This window comes from Leopardus geoffroyi, chromosome A2 (assembly GCF_018350155.1).
Source record: "Leopardus geoffroyi isolate Oge1 chromosome A2, O.geoffroyi_Oge1_pat1.0, whole genome shotgun sequence".
Classification (NCBI taxonomy): Eukaryota; Metazoa; Chordata; class Mammalia; order Carnivora; family Felidae; genus Leopardus; species Leopardus geoffroyi.
The window spans coordinates 94,671,005-94,687,954 of NC_059331.1; the positions used below are offsets into that span (position 1 = coordinate 94,671,005).

General features: G+C 38.1%; 1 protein-coding gene across 12 annotated transcripts in view; it reads left to right on the forward strand.

The window, feature by feature from the left end:
* The window catches only part of CDK14 (cyclin dependent kinase 14), a 616,562-nt gene that overhangs the window by 128,925 nt on the left and 470,687 nt on the right, over positions 1-16,950 (forward strand). For 6 of the 12 annotated variants that reach the window (XM_045497016.1, XM_045497013.1, XM_045497015.1 and 3 more), the window contains exon 1: positions 10,614-10,700. The exons of 3 other annotated variants lie outside the window; for them this stretch is intronic. In XM_045497016.1, the coding sequence (XP_045352972.1) occupies positions 10,632-10,700 (69 nt within the window). In that variant the 5' untranslated portion in view covers positions 10,614-10,631. Of the gene's footprint in view, positions 1-10,613; positions 10,701-10,967; positions 11,099-11,449; positions 11,548-15,363; positions 15,368-15,963; positions 15,970-16,950 lie in introns of those variants that run through there. 3 more of the 12 variants (XM_045497024.1, XM_045497023.1, XM_045497021.1) reach the window with 3 other exon arrangements.

Sequence of the window (16,950 nt, forward strand, 5' to 3'; positions counted from 1 at the left end):
TTGTTTTATGTGAACTTTTATATGAATTGAAGCTTCTTTGAATGGTTAGAAGAAACAGTGACTATATAGGGAATCAGGTGCTGCCGTGGAGGATGGATAAAATCAATTTAATCAGTCTGGCCCTTTGTGTTGTGATCAGTAAACCATCAACTTCCCTAAATAAGAATCAAAACTGGGAAGAAGAATGAGAGCTAAGGATGGTCTCCAAGTTGCCCAAGACTAGCTGCTGTAACAATTCTCAAAACTCAATTTTCTGTAAGGAATATAGAAAAAGAGTTTGGTTGTCTGCCTTGTGGGTGACTAGGAAAAAACACATCTTTGAACCAGATGGGCAGGCAGTGTACTTGGAGTCCCTGGAGTCCATCCAAATAATCTTCCGCCAAAGGGGAGAAAAGAACCATTGTTCATGAGGGTTCAAATCATGGAAATTATTCAGCTCTTCTAGGCTGTACTTCTTTGATATTACAGAGGTTCTTTGTTAAATTATCAAATTACATCCAGACAGAGATAACAATTCTCTGCTAAGAGTGATCATAGCTAGTTTTTAGGTATACATTTTTCCCCTGGACATCTTACCTATTGAGTTCTTTGTGACTTTGGTATTCAGAACTTGATTACCTAAAGTGAAAATCTGACAGTTTTGCTTTATCTGTGAGGCTTCCCTCATTCTGAGTTCCTGTATTATTTTCTTTTATGTCTTCGATAGCAATTATTTCTTGTATTATACTTAATGTGTATAAGTATCTGTGAGAATAGCGATTGTGTCTCATTCATCTTTATACCACCTATAGTGCTTAACACAAAGCTCAATAAATGGTTGGTAAATGAATAGAACATGAAAAAATCATTTGGTAATGAAATGCAGAAAGCATAGTTTACTCTATGTCTTCTTGACACTTTCTTTACATACTCCACAAGTCCCTAGTGTACTTTTGTGACTTTTTCTAAAATTCCCTTGTTGTTAGTTGTATAATTTTTAATAACTCTCTTTCCTTCATGGCCAGAAAGCCTTTAAAGCTTAGGGTTGGTGTAACGAACTGATTTCCTTTCTGTAATTCCAGTGACATTTCTTTGCTACATATTGGTAATGATATTTACCAGCAGTTTATAAATGGTATGTGCAAGGCCAAATCAGTTTAGTATCATTTATGTATTGTGCCTAAAATTAAATACATACTGTCACGGCAACTTGTGTGCCTAGTTAAACCAATTGATCTAAGTATTTAGGCTTTCTACAGGTGCAGATACCTGATTAGTGGGTAATACTCAATATCTTATGGCAGTTATACAACTTCTCCTGTAAATTATAAGAACAAATTTAAAAATTGAATATATGTGGTAATTTAGTACAAGTTTATAGAATTATTGGTTTGTGCAATAGGTATGTGAAGTAGCTTTGTAAAAACAGTTGGCTGCTATTAAACCTGTCCTTTCCTACCATCATGAGTCATCAACCTTAAATCTCCTTTTCCTGGAGTTTAAAGCAGCATGTCTATTAAGTTTCTTAGCTCTTGCTCCAGCGTTAGTGCTTCACAGTAACTCCCCATCCTTTTGTATTTCCACGTGCACAAGTACTCTTCCTTACGAGCAACTGAAAATCAAGTGGAAGTGGTTGGAGGGAAAAATAGGATTTATGGGGAGGATAGTGTGGCAGGATAGAAGCAAGGACTGAACAGTCACATTTTTGAAAGGTGGGGCGCCTGAGTGGCTAAGTCAGTTAAGTATCCAACTCTTTATCTCAGCTCAGGTCTTAATCTCAGGGTCATGAGTTCGAGCTCTGCATTGGGCTCTGCACTGGGCATGAAGGGAGGGAGGGGAGGGTGGGTGATGGGTATTGAGGAGGGCACCTGTTGGGATGAGCACTGGGTGTTATATGGAAACCAATTTGACAATAAATTTCATTAAAAAAATAAAAATAAATAAATAAAAAATAGACAAATAAAGGGAAAAGAAAGAGTCAGGTGGTGGCAGGGACTTCAGTGGTAGGGACCAGGGCTTCCATGTTATCAGTGTTGTCTCTTGCCCTTATTCTCTACTTTTACTACTTGGTAGTTTCAGGATTTCAGTCCATCTTCTCTAGGGCTTGAGACACTGACACTGACTAGTAGCTTCTAAGATGTTGCTTTCTCTGCTTTGCCACCATCAGGAGTAGAGTGGTAGTGTCCAATCACTCTGGTTGGAAGAGTCCCAGGGAACAACGGGCTTAGATTGGGTCCCTGGTCTGGTCCTGGATAGGGCACAGCCCGCCCTAGCCATAGCGGATGGTGTCGGGTTGGGGGGGGGGCACTCCAGGAACCAGCTTTTTTTTTTTTTTTTTAATTTTTTTTTCAACGTTTATTTATTTTTGGGACAGAGAGAGAGACAGAGCATGAACGGGGGAGGGGCAGAGAGAGAGGGAGACACAGAATCGGAAGCAGGCTCCAGGCTCTGAGCCATCAGCCCAGAGCCTGACGCGGGGCTCGAACTCCCGGACCGCGAGATCGTGACCTGGCTGAAGTCGGACGCTTAACCGACTGCGCCACCCAGGCGCCCCGCTTCGATGATTATTTAAAAAAGCTGGTTCCTGGGGCGCCTGGGTGGCTCCCTCTCTCTCTGTCCCTCCCCCGTTCATGCTCTGTCTCTCTCTCTGTCTCAAAAAAAAAAAAAAATAAAAACGTTAAAAAAAAAATAATCATTGAAGTAATGCGTTCCACAAGGAGTAGCTGAAAGGATTCAAACAGTACTTGAATGCTGCTGTTCTTGGTGTTTTACTGGATCCGAAAAGAATGTAGGAGTGAAAGCATTTCACAACTGTTAATATCCCTGTCTCTTGTACATTTTTTCCTTGAACCTTATCCTCTGTTACACTAGTGAGATTGGACTAGTTATATGATCATATGACAGTACTTCCTTAGACAAATGATTACTTTGGTTTGCTTTCAGTTCTTTGAAGGTGATGTGCATGTGGTTTCAAATGGAGAGGGAGGCAAACCATAAGAGACTGTTAAGTACAGAGAGCAAACTGAGGGTTTATGGGGGTGGGGAGTTGGGGGGTGGGAAAATGGGTGATGGGCATTAAGGAGGGCACTTGTTGGGAGGAGCACTGGATATTGTATGTTAAGTGATGAATCATGGGTATCTACTTCCGAAGCCACTGTACTATACAGTATATAGTATATACACTGTATATATACTATATATACTGTATATATATATATAGTATATATGTAAAAGTATATACTATATAGTATATATATAGTATATATATAAAAGTATATACTATACTATATAGTATATATACAGTGTAATTACTGTAGGTTACCTAACTTGACAATAAATTATATGTTTAAAAAATGTTTAAAATAAATAAATTTTAAAGCTGAAAAAGAAAACCACAGAATGATCTAAATTATACCATCATTAGCTTGAAAAGGCAAATAACAAGACATTGGCCAAAGGCAACTTAATTAAATTACATAGGAGCACATATTTTAATTTCAGTCTTGAGTTTCTTCAGTTGGTTATCTTTTCCTTATCATGCTTATTGCTGAATGTACAGCATTGTTATCCATTCTTTTCTGTGGCCCTGCTTCCTATTTTATTTTTTAGGGGTATAGAGTGAGACAAAGGAAGAAAATTATTTAATAAATCCTTCTTATTTTGATATTTACAGTATATACTAGATCAGTGGCAAGGAATTTCTAGATTAAAAAATGTCAAAGATGATTTAAAATTATTTCTGTGTGTCTTTTTGGCAAGCTCAGTTAAAAAGTTTTCTTCCTTTGGGACTTTCCTGATTTTCTGTAAGTAGAATTTTAGAAAGCTGGTCTAAAGTTCCTAAAAGCAATAAAGCTGACATAACCCTGAACTAGAAAACTTTTTCTTCCCTTTTCATAGTTAACAAAAAACTTAAGTCCTTTTTTTTTTTTCTTTTTTTAAAGAGAGACTTCGCTCCTTAAGCAGCTTTTTTGATGGTCCTGGATTTGTAGCCTCTTCATACTGGCATCCTGACATCAGGAAGAGAGAAAATCCTCACATCTTTTCTCAATGCTTTTTGCCTTTCTTCTTGCTTCTACCTGAGGATTTTGTGTCTGCCACTGAAATCTTATAATTTAATTCACATTTGTAAGATCATATTAGTGCTACACATCTAGAACTCTCTGATACTGTTCTTCCATTAATATGGTCATAGTAAGATCACTTTTACACCTGGGTATTCTGCTCCTTTTCACATACTTGGGGCATGGTAGCACATCAAAACTCTGATTGATTTTGCAAGGGCGAGAGTAGGAAAAACTACACTAGGCCATGTGAATACCTAAGCATTTTATATGTTACTTGAATAAATAATATACATAAGTGTATGTAGGCATGTATATAGAAATCATATTTTTTATATGTGTAGGTATATATAGAAACCATATTGTTTTAATGCAGATGCAAATCTTATGTGCCAAGGATTAAAAGTTTAACTGAGAAGCAAAGACTGAGTTGTAGGCAAGTTGTTATCCAGGGTAATTGAGGATATACAACCAGAAAATACAACATACAGGAAGGAGAAAAATTGTTCCCTAAGAAGGAGTAGACTGAACCCTTGGTTACAAGCAGAACTATGATCAGACATCAGATTAAAAAAAACTTTTTTTAATGTTTATTTATTTTTAGAGAGAGAAAGAGAGAGAAAGAGAGAGAGAGAGAGAGAGAGAGAGTGTGTGTGTGTGTGTGTGTGTGTGTGTGTGTGTGTGTGTGTGAGCAGGGGATGGGCAGAGAGAGGGAGACAGAATCTGAAGCAGGCTCCAGGCTCTGAGGTGTCGGCACAGAGCCCGACGCGGGGCTCAAATCCCAGAAGTGTGAGATCATGACCTGAGCTGAAGTCGAACACTCAACCAACTGAGCCACCCTGGTGCCCCAGACATCAGATTTTTAAAATAGAGGCAAAAATAAGGCTTGCCTTTTTATTATTGTAATCTGTATCTACCTGTTTTTGTTATTAGACTCATGATGGTCAGCCTTCCGTGCTGCTTTTTAACACACATAATCTAAAGTTTCCCTGCTATAGGTCTATCTTTGGGCTTTTAATTTCTGACCTAGATGATGTTCATAACTGAACTTTTTTTCACCTAGACGTATTTTCTGCAGTTCATAGTGACCAGCATAGGATTTATCTCTAGCCAAGAAACAAATATGGAATATCTGTTGTCTACAAAAACCAGTGTCAGCACTCTAGGGAAGGCACAGATGAGGATATGTCCTGTGAGTGTGTGTGTGTGTGTGTGTGTGTGTGTGTGTGTGTGTGTGTATGTGTTAGGGTTATTTCATTTTTATTTTTGCTCTGGATGTGTGGATTTCGAATGGTCTGCCCTCAATTTTATTTTCCCCATAAGCTCTCATATTTTTAGGGTGCAATTTAACAGGATGCAACATTTTTCAGGAACAGATTTATTGCGTTGTGGTAGAATTACCTGTATTTACAAGTAAAATTAGTTCATTTTTTTCCCTCCTCCAGAATCACTTAAAGTTGTGTAAATATTAGGAAGAAATTCCTAAAGTTTCCATGAAATGCCATGAATGATGTATGGATATTTTAGATATTTAGAAAGTCTTTTATTTTATATTTTTAATGTTTATGTATTTTTGAGACAGACAGAGCCAGAGCAGGGGAGGGGCAGAAAGAGAGAGGGAGACACAGAATCCAAAGCAGGTTCTAGGCTCTGAGCTGTCAGCACAGAGTCCGATGTGGGGGTCGAACTCATGAACTGTGAGATCGTGACCTGAGCCGGTCAGTCACTTAACCGACTGAGCCACCCAGGTACCCCTAAAAAGTATTTTAAATAAATAACATTTCTTTGAATATATGGAAGTCTAAGCAATGTCTGGCGTTAGTAGAGAAGAATGAAGTCATGAAATATTCAGAGTTTATTACAAAAATAAGGTTTGGGTTTACTAAAAACCTCATGAACATTTAAAAATCAATCATAACATGAACTTCCACTGTAAAAATTTACAATAGAAAGAAATTGCTAGGGTTACACGGAACTATAATAATTTGAAATTCAAACTCTTTTTTGGGAAATCTCTGTCTTTTCTCAATCACTTTTCATAATAAATTATTTTCTCTTCCTTTAGACTTAAAATTTTATTGAAATTAATTCATAAGGTAAACTTATTTTATTAGATTTATATGCATAAAGTAGACTTTTCTCTTTCCCCTTTCCTAATATTTAAAAAGTTTCCTTATTTAATGTTTCTTTTTCCTTTTTTGGTTAAAAATGAGGCTTTTTTAAAATCCCTTTCTTCAGTTACTTCTTTTGTCCATGTTCTTTTTTTGGGTTGGGAGACAATCTGTCTTTAAGACTATACTTATGTGAAGGTCAGGCATCTGACAGCCTCTCCTATCTGAGATGGCTCCAGGTAGGTTGATACGAAACAAGAGCTTCTACCCAGGTGAGATGTACCACAGAGCCTATTGTGTACAGCCTGTGGTTGGTGGGTGACTGGACTAGTACTTTTCAACTCAGGAGAAAATTCCTAGTCCTGCTTTTTAGCTGCCTATTGATTAAAACCTCTATTCATAGTGTTCTGGTAAGCCTGTTTAACTAGTTGCCCAAGTGTAGGGATAGTTGAGGAACTGTGGCAAAACTGAGAAGAGTGTGGTGGTGTTAGCAAGAGGTGGCGCATTCAGAACCTTAAGAAGGAGAGCCTGATGGCAAAGAGGGAGTGAACCATAAAAATGAAGCAGAGGAATGCACAGATGTCAGGTCTTGAGAGTAAGAGCCAAGGTCCCTGTAGACTCTCTGTTAAACCCTGATGGCTGTCACTAATGTTCATAATTGACCCAATCATCAGTTGAAGATTGGACTGGGTTTGTTATATTTCATTTGAAAAGTCAGGGAAGTGCAAAACATTTTTTAATTTTAAAAAATCACATATAAAGGCAGATAGTTCGAGGGATCAATTTTTGTTTTCCTGCAGAAATGACCTAAACAAATAGAGGTCAGATTCTAGCTTTCCGCCCCCCCCCATCAGTTTTTGTTTTTATTTTTTCCTGTGTATCCACTGACATGATGTTTTCACGAAAGACTTTTGTAGATAGACCCTTTATTTTAACCTCTATTACTGTTCTTCCACAGTGTGGTTTCACATACATTTCAATGTCCTATAATAAAGATATTCTTAATAGTAGTGGATTGTGAATCCTGTATGACATGAACATAATGATTATTTACCTGCAGCTTTGCCTTCTAGCCTCTATTTTCACTTCTGCTGTATGGCCAAACTTGTAGAGCAATATACATATGTGAAACTGTATTTTACCCACAAATTCTTCCCATACATTCCTCAAGGCCCCCCATCCGTTTCCACTCTACGAGAGCTCACAGAATTTGTCTGAACGACTGTCATCGGCAGCAGCTCTTCCTAATATTTATTCAACAGGTACTGAGTGCTCTCCTAGGGGCTAGGGAGGTGCAGAGAAGAAATGAGTACAAGTCCATGCTCTGGAGCCATTTATATGCTAGTGGGGGCAGAAGACAAATAAATAAATAAGACAGTGGAACAAAAACAGTGCAAGGTGATGGTGAGGGAGGAGCAATGACAGAAGGGGGAAGCCAGGGAAGGCCTCTGAGAAGATTACTGAAAACCAACTGAGTAATGAGAGGGAGTCGGCCAGGATTATCTGAGGAAGAACATTCTAGGTAGTGATAGCAGCACAGATTCCTGAGGAATCACCTTCAAGGAAAAGAAAAAATTATCCATTGTGGCTGAAACATAGAGTGGTGAGCGCTGAGGGTACCCTGCCCAGATCTGCTTGGTCAGTGGGTACCCAGGTGAAACAGAAGCCCTTCCTGTCCAGGCCTCAGTCAGTGATGACCAGTCCAGAGTCACACAAGGCCAGCCGTCTTGCTTCAGGTGGGACTAACGTTGGCTGTGGTTGTTTCCTCTGACACCACACTTCCTTGCTTTCTCCCATCCTGCCTGTCCGACTCCTCACTCCTTTTCTCTGAGCTTGTCCTCAGTAAATTAGGTGAACAATAATCCTGGCTCAGTTCAATTTCTAGGAGACCCTAACCAAAGACACATAACTGAACTTTTGACCATTTTTTTTTTGGCTCCATACCCTTATGTAGTTGCCCACTAAACATGTCCACTTGGATGTTCCAAAGGTACCTAAAACTCAACATGTAAAAATTGAAATCATGATAATTTTCCCTCCTCCTCAAGCTTTTGTTCTTCCTGTATCCATTTCTTTAGTTTATGTTTCCACCTTTCACCTAATTGTACTAAGAATTCAGGGCCATGCTGGATATTCCTTTTCCATTAGACCTCCTGTCCAGTCATGCAACAGGTAATGCATAGTGAATGTCTCTCACCTCCATTGTCTTTCCACCTCCATTTTTATTGCTTTGGTTCAGGACCTTGACTGAACTATTGTCTTAGTCTTCCGAGTAGCCTCCCCCGTACCCCTCTAGACCGTTCAATACTATTACCCTGTTGTAAAATGAAAAATCCCATCTAGCTGCTATTCTGTTTATAGTCCTTTAGTGCCTTCCTGTTGGATTAAATGGCAACTTCCTGTAAGATAAGATCCCTAACTTCTCAGCATGGCATACAGGTCTGTCATGCTGTGGTATTGCTCCATCTTTCCCTCAGCCTTCACAGCTGCCATCACTCTACTTACTGCTTGGTGGTTTCCTTGGACAGCTTCCAGTTTCAGGCCCTGATCCTTTTGTCCTGTCCTGCTGTTCCTTAGTGCCTGGACAGTGCCTAGAAGACTGAGCTTCATGCTGCCTCCTCAGTGAAGTCTTCTCTGAGCCACCCTTATTTGTACCCAGCTAAGTCCTCTCAAAACACACATTTCAGTATATTATAATCACTTGTTTTATTTTTAACCATTCACTGGGTTCCTTGAATGCAGAGAAAACATGGCTGTTCACATTGCTGTGTGTATCAACATATGTTTATTGAGTGAATACATGAAAAAATAAAGGAGAAACTTTATTGTGTTAAGTTTGTTTGTTCTTATACAGGATAGCTTCATGAACATGAACATTATACATGCCCTTAGCTGCCAACTCTATAGGAAAAAAGCTATAGGCACTGCTTAGACCAAGTGACTGAAGATAACACTTCTAATGTGGGTATTTTTCAGGGAGTGATGGGGGAAGGGGATAGATTATCTAAGCCCTAAAATATGGAGTTGGTAAATTTATTAATTATTTCAAATATTTATTTAGTATTTTCGAGATGGCTAGCATTGTGTTATATGCCATTGGGCAATAAAAAAAGGAGCAGTTGATAGAATTTGTTCCTCAAGGACCTTAAAATGGGGGGAAATGTGAACAAGAGTTTTGAGAAAGCATATGATTAGCTCTTAAATGATTTAAAGAAGAAGTGCTGTTGGTTCTGAAGAAGGAGAGTCTTTGTGGGCTGGAGGGTAGAGCAATCACAAACAAAACCTCAGATTCTTGAAATATTTATTGGAATGAAGTCCCTTCTGCAGAAATGATGCTCATGTAACTCGGTGGTTTTCAGATAGCAAGGAGGTAGCTTTCTCTCTTGGCTTTGTTGAAAAAAGAGGTTCATAATAGTTGTGTTTGAAGAACTTTTTGTGAGATTTTTGAATGAGCTTTTGTGTTGCAGAAAAAAAGTAAAGTTCAGTATGTTCACAGTGTTATTCAAAAGGATGAAGATGAAGATGGTTTGTAAATGGGGGGTGGGAAATGATTTCTTTAAATCAATTAGGGTGTGAGAGGAAAACGCTTTTCCCCGAGATCTCTGACTGTAAGTGCACCCAGTCTTGTGGGCTGTGAGAATATCATCTACTCACCATTGACACAGCAGTTTCCTCCTCTGTACTTTAATCTCTTAATTAAGTAAATATCTGTGAGGTCAGATTTCACACTTGACTTTTAAAATTTCTTGCCTAAAGTATATCTCAGTTGTATCTTTGTGTCTTACCTAATTTATACCCTTTTGTAATTCTATTTTCTGAGGCTAGGAAGTTCTTTCAACAAAGACGGATTGTAGATCAACCTCAATCCTGTAGGGGTCGCTATAAGAGTAGCATTTTGGCATTCTTCCTTGCCACCCAGCACCCAGCACTGTGTGGTATGACTTGACACAATTAACCTAAGGATTGTGAGATCTGGTTTGTGTTGGCATTTTACTTTTGAGAGTGGTATAAGCTCTAACCCTTCTAACCAAGAATTCTGTAGGCACATAACTATGTATTTTATCACTTTGGGTTTGTAAGTGCTACACCTGTGCATTTTTAACCTCATTTATTTGGTGCATGGTTATTTTAGATTTTTCATTATGCCCCATTTGCATATGACAAATATATACACATAGACACATTAAACTATTTTAGTGGCTTTTGCAGTACAAATGATGGTAGCCTTCATTGGCCTTCTATAGGACCTCAGATTATTGTTTAATAGGATTGTCACTCAAGATACTTACTGGCTTCCTCCAATGCTTTTAAAAAATTGAATTGAGTATGATGAGGTACATCCCCTTGATTAAATGTTTTTCCTCCTATGCAATCACCGTTAGCTGTTTGGCTCCCATTCTGTATTTGTTTGATGCATCCCTGCATTGCAAATCAATATCTTTCTGAAGAGACAGTGTGTTGTGAATTGCCTGGACAGCATATGCACGGTTACTTTGGCTGCAATGCTGCTGCAGAGCCTGGTTACTCTGCCTTCCTGGGAACTCCACAGGCAAGTCCATCGTGTTTGGAGAAAAAAAAAAACACAACTAGGTTTTTTGGGAAAAATGAACTGTTAAAGCTATTGATACTGAAATGTTAGCATGTCCTTTGTATTCTTCTTAACTATTTTTGGTCTTATTCCACTGAGATTAGCTTCTCTTAGGTGATTTCTGTTTTGTGTGTGTGTGTGTGTGTGGTTTTTTTCTTTTCTTTTTTCTTTCTTTTTTTTTTTTTTTTGCTTTTGCTTCCCCCTTTCTTGGTTGTAGTACGGCCGTACCATTTCAGCTTGCTAGTGCAGAAAGATGTGAATTCAGTTGCTGTGTGAGCCTGGCCTGGTGCAAACACATTGCTAGAGACATGTTAAAGAGTTCCAGGTGAATCCAGCCTGAGAGAGACAACAGCAGAACGGTAAGACGGAGCATGCTTAAAATTAGAGCAGGGGTTTTAATTTGGAGCATCTCGGCGAGTCTGAATCCTGACTCACTCATTTACAACTTGAAAAGGATTCATTTTATGCATGTCATTTTACTCACCCCCTTCTATTTAACCGCCAGAAACATCACAGATTGATCAAGGGGGTATTTAAATTAGGGATCTGACAGGAGGTTACTCATGGAGAGTCTCTTGAGGCTCCCAAGGCTACTGCTTGTAGTTTGTAAACACCGGTAGCAGTGATAAGATGAGGGAAAGGTTTAGCGTCTGTGCTTCTTTGCCATAGCTGAGTGTTATTTCTTCTGAAACTCGTCTTATTTAGTACAGCTTAAAGAGATCTTACAGATTGTTTTGCCTGGCTTTGCTTGGCTGAATGCCCTCTGATTCAAGCCAGTGAAGGACGGGAGACCACTTCTTTCATTTGGGTAAACTGATGTCCATGATAGATTTGTTGGATCTGAGTGGAATAAGCATCTCTAATATATTAGGGATAGGGGGTTTCCTCCTTGCTCATTCCACCCCCTTCCCTTCTGGAGCACAGAAATGTACCTGCTTTAAGTCTGTGCTGCCTGGCAGAGGTCAGTGTGCTGGTATTTTGCATCATTACACCTGTAGTGGTTATGCTTTCATGTACGGAAGCGATAATCCTTCATACAGTTCTGCTTGAAGTGCTGGCTTTAATAGTAGACCGCTGGCATTTTGGATGCTAATGCAGAACCCCTGCATGCATGAAGGACTAGGACAGCAGGCAGGCGACTCCAAAATGATGCTTACCTGCTTATGATGAAGATAACAGTTGAGAGACAGAAATGTAAACCTTGATCTACAGGGGTTGAATTTCTATTTCCTTTGTTAATTGGCACACAGTATTGGGGGTGGGGGACAGTTGAAGTTGAAGAACATGTTTTTATAATATTGTTCAATGTGAGACTACTAACTTACAGGGTTCTGGTGAATTTATTAGGATCCATATCCTATATAGATGCTGAATGCTAAGGGGGTCAGCATTTGATTTTTTTGCTTTAAAAATATTCCACTTGTGTATACTTTAACTCAGCAAATCATGTAAAATGTAAATGATATAGATAGTGAATATCAGTTGAGAAAATCATCAGTAACTTGCTGTAGCATGCTGGCCATAAGCCAGTTGTATATAATTTTGTGACATTAGTATTTTTAAGAAAGAACACCTGATTACTTGATAGACGAGAGAATTTTTCTTTTTTTTTTTTTGGTAGGGGGCGGGCAACTAGGAGCCTTAAACATCCTTCTACGTTTACTCAACTATTGATTGTAAAGGTGGGGCGTTGCTTTCTGGAAGTGAGTGTTTGGATTTCTTCCAAAGATAATTTAAGTTTTCTTGTATTTTAACTATTACTTTCTAAAAAGTCAATGTGGACTATAAGCTGTTCTTTTCTATACTTCAGTTGTTCTTTTCCTAAAAAAAACTTTTTTTCTGTTCAGATGATGTGCTCTGTGTTTGTTGTTATTGTTGTTCTTCTGAGAGTGATATGTTCTAGCTGTTTATATTTTTACCTTCACTTTGTATAAGCCATGAGGTTTGTTTTTTCACCCTATTACAGAAGAAATTGTATATTTGCAAAAAGTAAGTAATTTTTAAAAAGGAAGGGAGGGCTGTTAAATAACATTGATTTTACAATCATGTACTTTTTAATTCTTCATTCTGCAAACATTTATTAGCCATCTACTATGTATAAAACATTGTAAGACCTGCTGTGAGGAAGTACCAATGAAGTGATACTCTCCCTTCCCTGAGGGAGCTTAGATAGAGTGGCATTAGTATTTTTCTCTGGAATATGCTTTTTATTCTTTCTCATGAATAAGTAAATTTGATGCTTTTTAAATATTATGTTTTCTCCTTAGGAGACTCCTTCTATTTTCTTTTAATCACTTATTTATTAAACAAACATTTATGGAGAGTCTACTGTGTAACAGTATAGCTACTCTGGCACAGTGAATAAAAAATATCTAGTGCCTGTCCTCATGGAACTTACCATGTACTCTTTCTAAAAATATTTCAAGGAGAAATTTTAGAGCAGGTTTTTTTTTTTCATTTTTGATTGTGGTATAAAATGCGCATAACACAAAACTTATCTTTTTAACCATTTTCAAGTGTAGAATTCATTGGCAATAAGTACTTTCACAATGTTTTCCTACCATCACTGCTATCCATTTCCAGAACTTTTTCTGTCATCCATACAGAAAAACTCTGTACCCATTAAATAGTAACTCCCTATTTTCTCTCCCTCCATCCCTGGTAATCTCTAGCCTATTTTCTGTGTCTATGAATTTGCCTATTCTACGTACCTCATCAAGTGGAATCATATAGTACTTATCCTTTTGTGTTTGGTTGATTTCACTTAGCATACTTTCAGGGTTTGTCTGTGTTGTAGCCTGTGCCAGAATTTCATTACTTTTTAATATATGCTTTTTTACATGGGAAACACCAGAATTCCCTACCCCTGATATGATTTCACTACAGCAAGTTTCCATTTGGGCACCATAGTAGGTACTTTAGATATACTAAAACTAAAAGCCTATGGGGAGGAGCAAGGAATGAAGAATAGAAATGCACTGAGGGTATGATCTATGTAATACTGAGGGTCTTACATTTGGATTCTTTACTTGGCCTGGTAATTGAGCATGGTAATTGGGCTACTTAGATTTTCATGTCAGTTCTTTGGTGATAGAGAACAACAGACAGCTGATATATTCAATGGAAGGCTGGACTGTGGCTTTTGCCATTATTAGCATTCGGATTTCACCCACTCTGCTTCATTTCCCTTATTCTATCTGATCATGTTGAGGTCCTCTTATAGAATTGGAAGACTCTTAGAATTGGAAGGTTCTTCAGCAAGTGTGTTGTCTAATTGGCTCATCACCATTCATTCAACCAATGGGAAAGTGAGACTTTACTCAGTTTCCTGATACCTACTGCAAGCCTTCTTTCAGTGGACACTCCATCTAAAAACATGTGTCTTCTGAGTTGGGCAGAGAGGGATAGGAGAGAGTGTAAACTTTTTGCCATATTAAGCAGTTTTCCATTGGATAGGGTAAACCTGGTTTTATCAATGTAGCATTCTCTTTCTTGGATTTCTCCCTGATACTGCTTATCTTAAATCCAGATGGGTTGTTTTTGTTTGTTTGTTTGTTTGTTTGTTTGTTTGTTGGATAAAGAATCCTTTTTAGAAAACAAGTTAAGGCTCCCAGAGCTATCCATTTATCTGCCATCAACTGATTTGATGATTCATAAATTAGATCAGTTAGCGGTTTATGTCCATGCCTTTAACATACTATTCAGGAAACACAAACGTATATGGGAGAGGAAGATTCAATATGGCAATGTCTAATGCCTAAGTTATTCCATCTTTCCCATCAGCCTGTCCTTTTTAATGATCTTAATGCTTTCGCCCCCTAACTACCTTGCTGTTCAGCCTTGACTTTTGATGTGAGGCTGATTCAGAATCAGTGTAGTTAAAGGCATGTTAAGTTTGGGTGGTGGTGGTAGAAATAGTGAGAGTTGAGGGGAGAATGGGTCAGAAAGCCTTAAACCACAGAGCACCTATTCTGCTCAGCTTTAAAAGTACATTCTTTTGCACCAAGAAAAGGGAGAAAGAGAAAAGTGTTACAGACCAGGTCTGTTCTTTGCTTATTTCTCTCAAAATGTAAATCCCAGGGAACATGTAAGGAAGACAACCCAGTGGTCAAGAGGTTGGGCTTTGTAGTCAGAGTCTTGGAATAAATCTCATTTCCAGTGCTTACTCTCTTCATGGTATTGGGCATGCTACTTAATTCTTGTGTGCCTCAATTTACTCATCTGTAAAATTGGAATAGTAATCATACCTCATGGGTTGGTTGTAGAGATTTAGGAACTACTTATAAAGCATCTTTCATAGTAGCTGTCATATAATAAGAGCTCAATAATAACCCTCATCATTATCATTGTCATCTAGAAATCCTTAATTGCCATCTTTCTTTTCAATCAACTTGCATTTATCTTGCCCAAGATCCTTTTCCAGTTCGTTTGATTATTGAGCATATTTGGCAATTCTTAGTGTTCTTATATTTGAGTGGATAAAAAGAAGATTTATCCATTGATCATCTGGTAGGTTTTTTAGAAAGGTGTATGTTCCATAAACTTCCTCTTCCACCTAACTGAGATAAGTTTGCCCCCGTGGCTTACTCCTCAGCTAAATGAGGTCTAGCTAGAATACAAAGAGGACAGTGGCATGTTTCTGGAAGCATTAGTGCTTATTTTTAGGTGGCAGCCAAGCAGCAGGATATGTGTATCCAACTGGTCTGTTCTATTCACCTTCACTTTCTCCGTTCGGAGTCACTATTGACTTTTGTCAGTCATAGGAAAGATTTACAGAACCGGTTGTCATGAACCGGTTAGGACTTTATTATTAATGGATTGCTGTCAGATTTATTATTGCTGAAATTTTAGCTCTTTACAATAGATGGACCACTTGTTAAAGCTGCATTGAAAGATACTTCCATTTTCTCCCCAAAGGTTCATTGTTCCCTGTGTTTCTCTTCATAAGCTCTGTGTGGTTAGTGACCCATATATGATTCTCTGAAAATCTGAGGCGCTTCAAAAGTCAATCCTATATTGAGTGATGCCCTATATTTTTCTGAATTCTTTGGTCAGGTTTGCATCGCAATTTATTTTATTAGAATAAAAACATTAAACTTTTAAATTTTATAACATCACTCTTGACATGAGTCACTAAATTATTATTAAAGCATTAATAATCTAAATTTTATTAAAAAGGTGGGTATCGTAGGTGAGGATATAGAAGTTGTACTTATTTATATAGCCATCTGTTTTAGAGTAAAAAGATAGTACACAATTTTATTTTTCCTTCAGGGAAGGAATTTAAAAATATTTATAATCTTTATTTTTAAATGCTGTTCATATGGTTACCAGGGGAGAGAAATTCAGGCCCTAATGGATCAGTCAGCACCTCCAGTAGTGTGTTTTTCAGTTTCCATTTTTAATGTTATTATGCCTTGTGGATGCTTTATCTTACATGAGGGACAGAATAGCGAGCTACAGATATTTGAAAGGTATACGTATAAAGGAAGAACCAGCCTGGCTTAGTACAAAGACGCTATGGATGGTGCAATGAAACTCAGAAGAGAAACAAAACAGAATTCAGAAAATACCTGAGACTATCATGTGCACAATGAGGCAAATGACAGTTTCTCTGGTCCTCATGATATGAAACAAACAAACAAATCCAAAAAACCCTCAAACAGTGAGCGTATGTATATAGGTGGAAAGCATCCTGGACCATGTTAATCATTTCAGACAACTGTGAATCTGAGTTCAGCCTGATCTGTTTTCTGATTATTAGTACTTCTGCCATGGTAGATATTTTTAAATTGCTGTAGGTAATATTACTCCTTCTTGCTAGGTTATTTCATAACTCTGCATGATGTGGGGTCCTTTGAAAACACATTCTGGTTTCCCTTTCTGAGGTTAGGACCCAGGACAAACCAGAATAAGAAGAAAAGCTATATTTAAACCTGTACATTCTATGAGAGAGGGGGAAAAAGGTCCCTATTTGCAGACCAGACTTTTTCTTTTCTAGAATAAGAGCTGTAAGGGAATAGTGTCTTGATGAAGACACTAATTAGCCATGCGTTGTGAGCCACTTTGTGTAGCTTGATTCTTCTGTTTTGTCGAGAATGGGTATTCTAATTCCTCACTGCAGCTGTGGGAATTTTGTAGGTTGGAATAGGCTTTTGCTTTGCGGAATCTCAACAAAGCCACTCCCTTACTGCGTTATGGGGATTCTCAT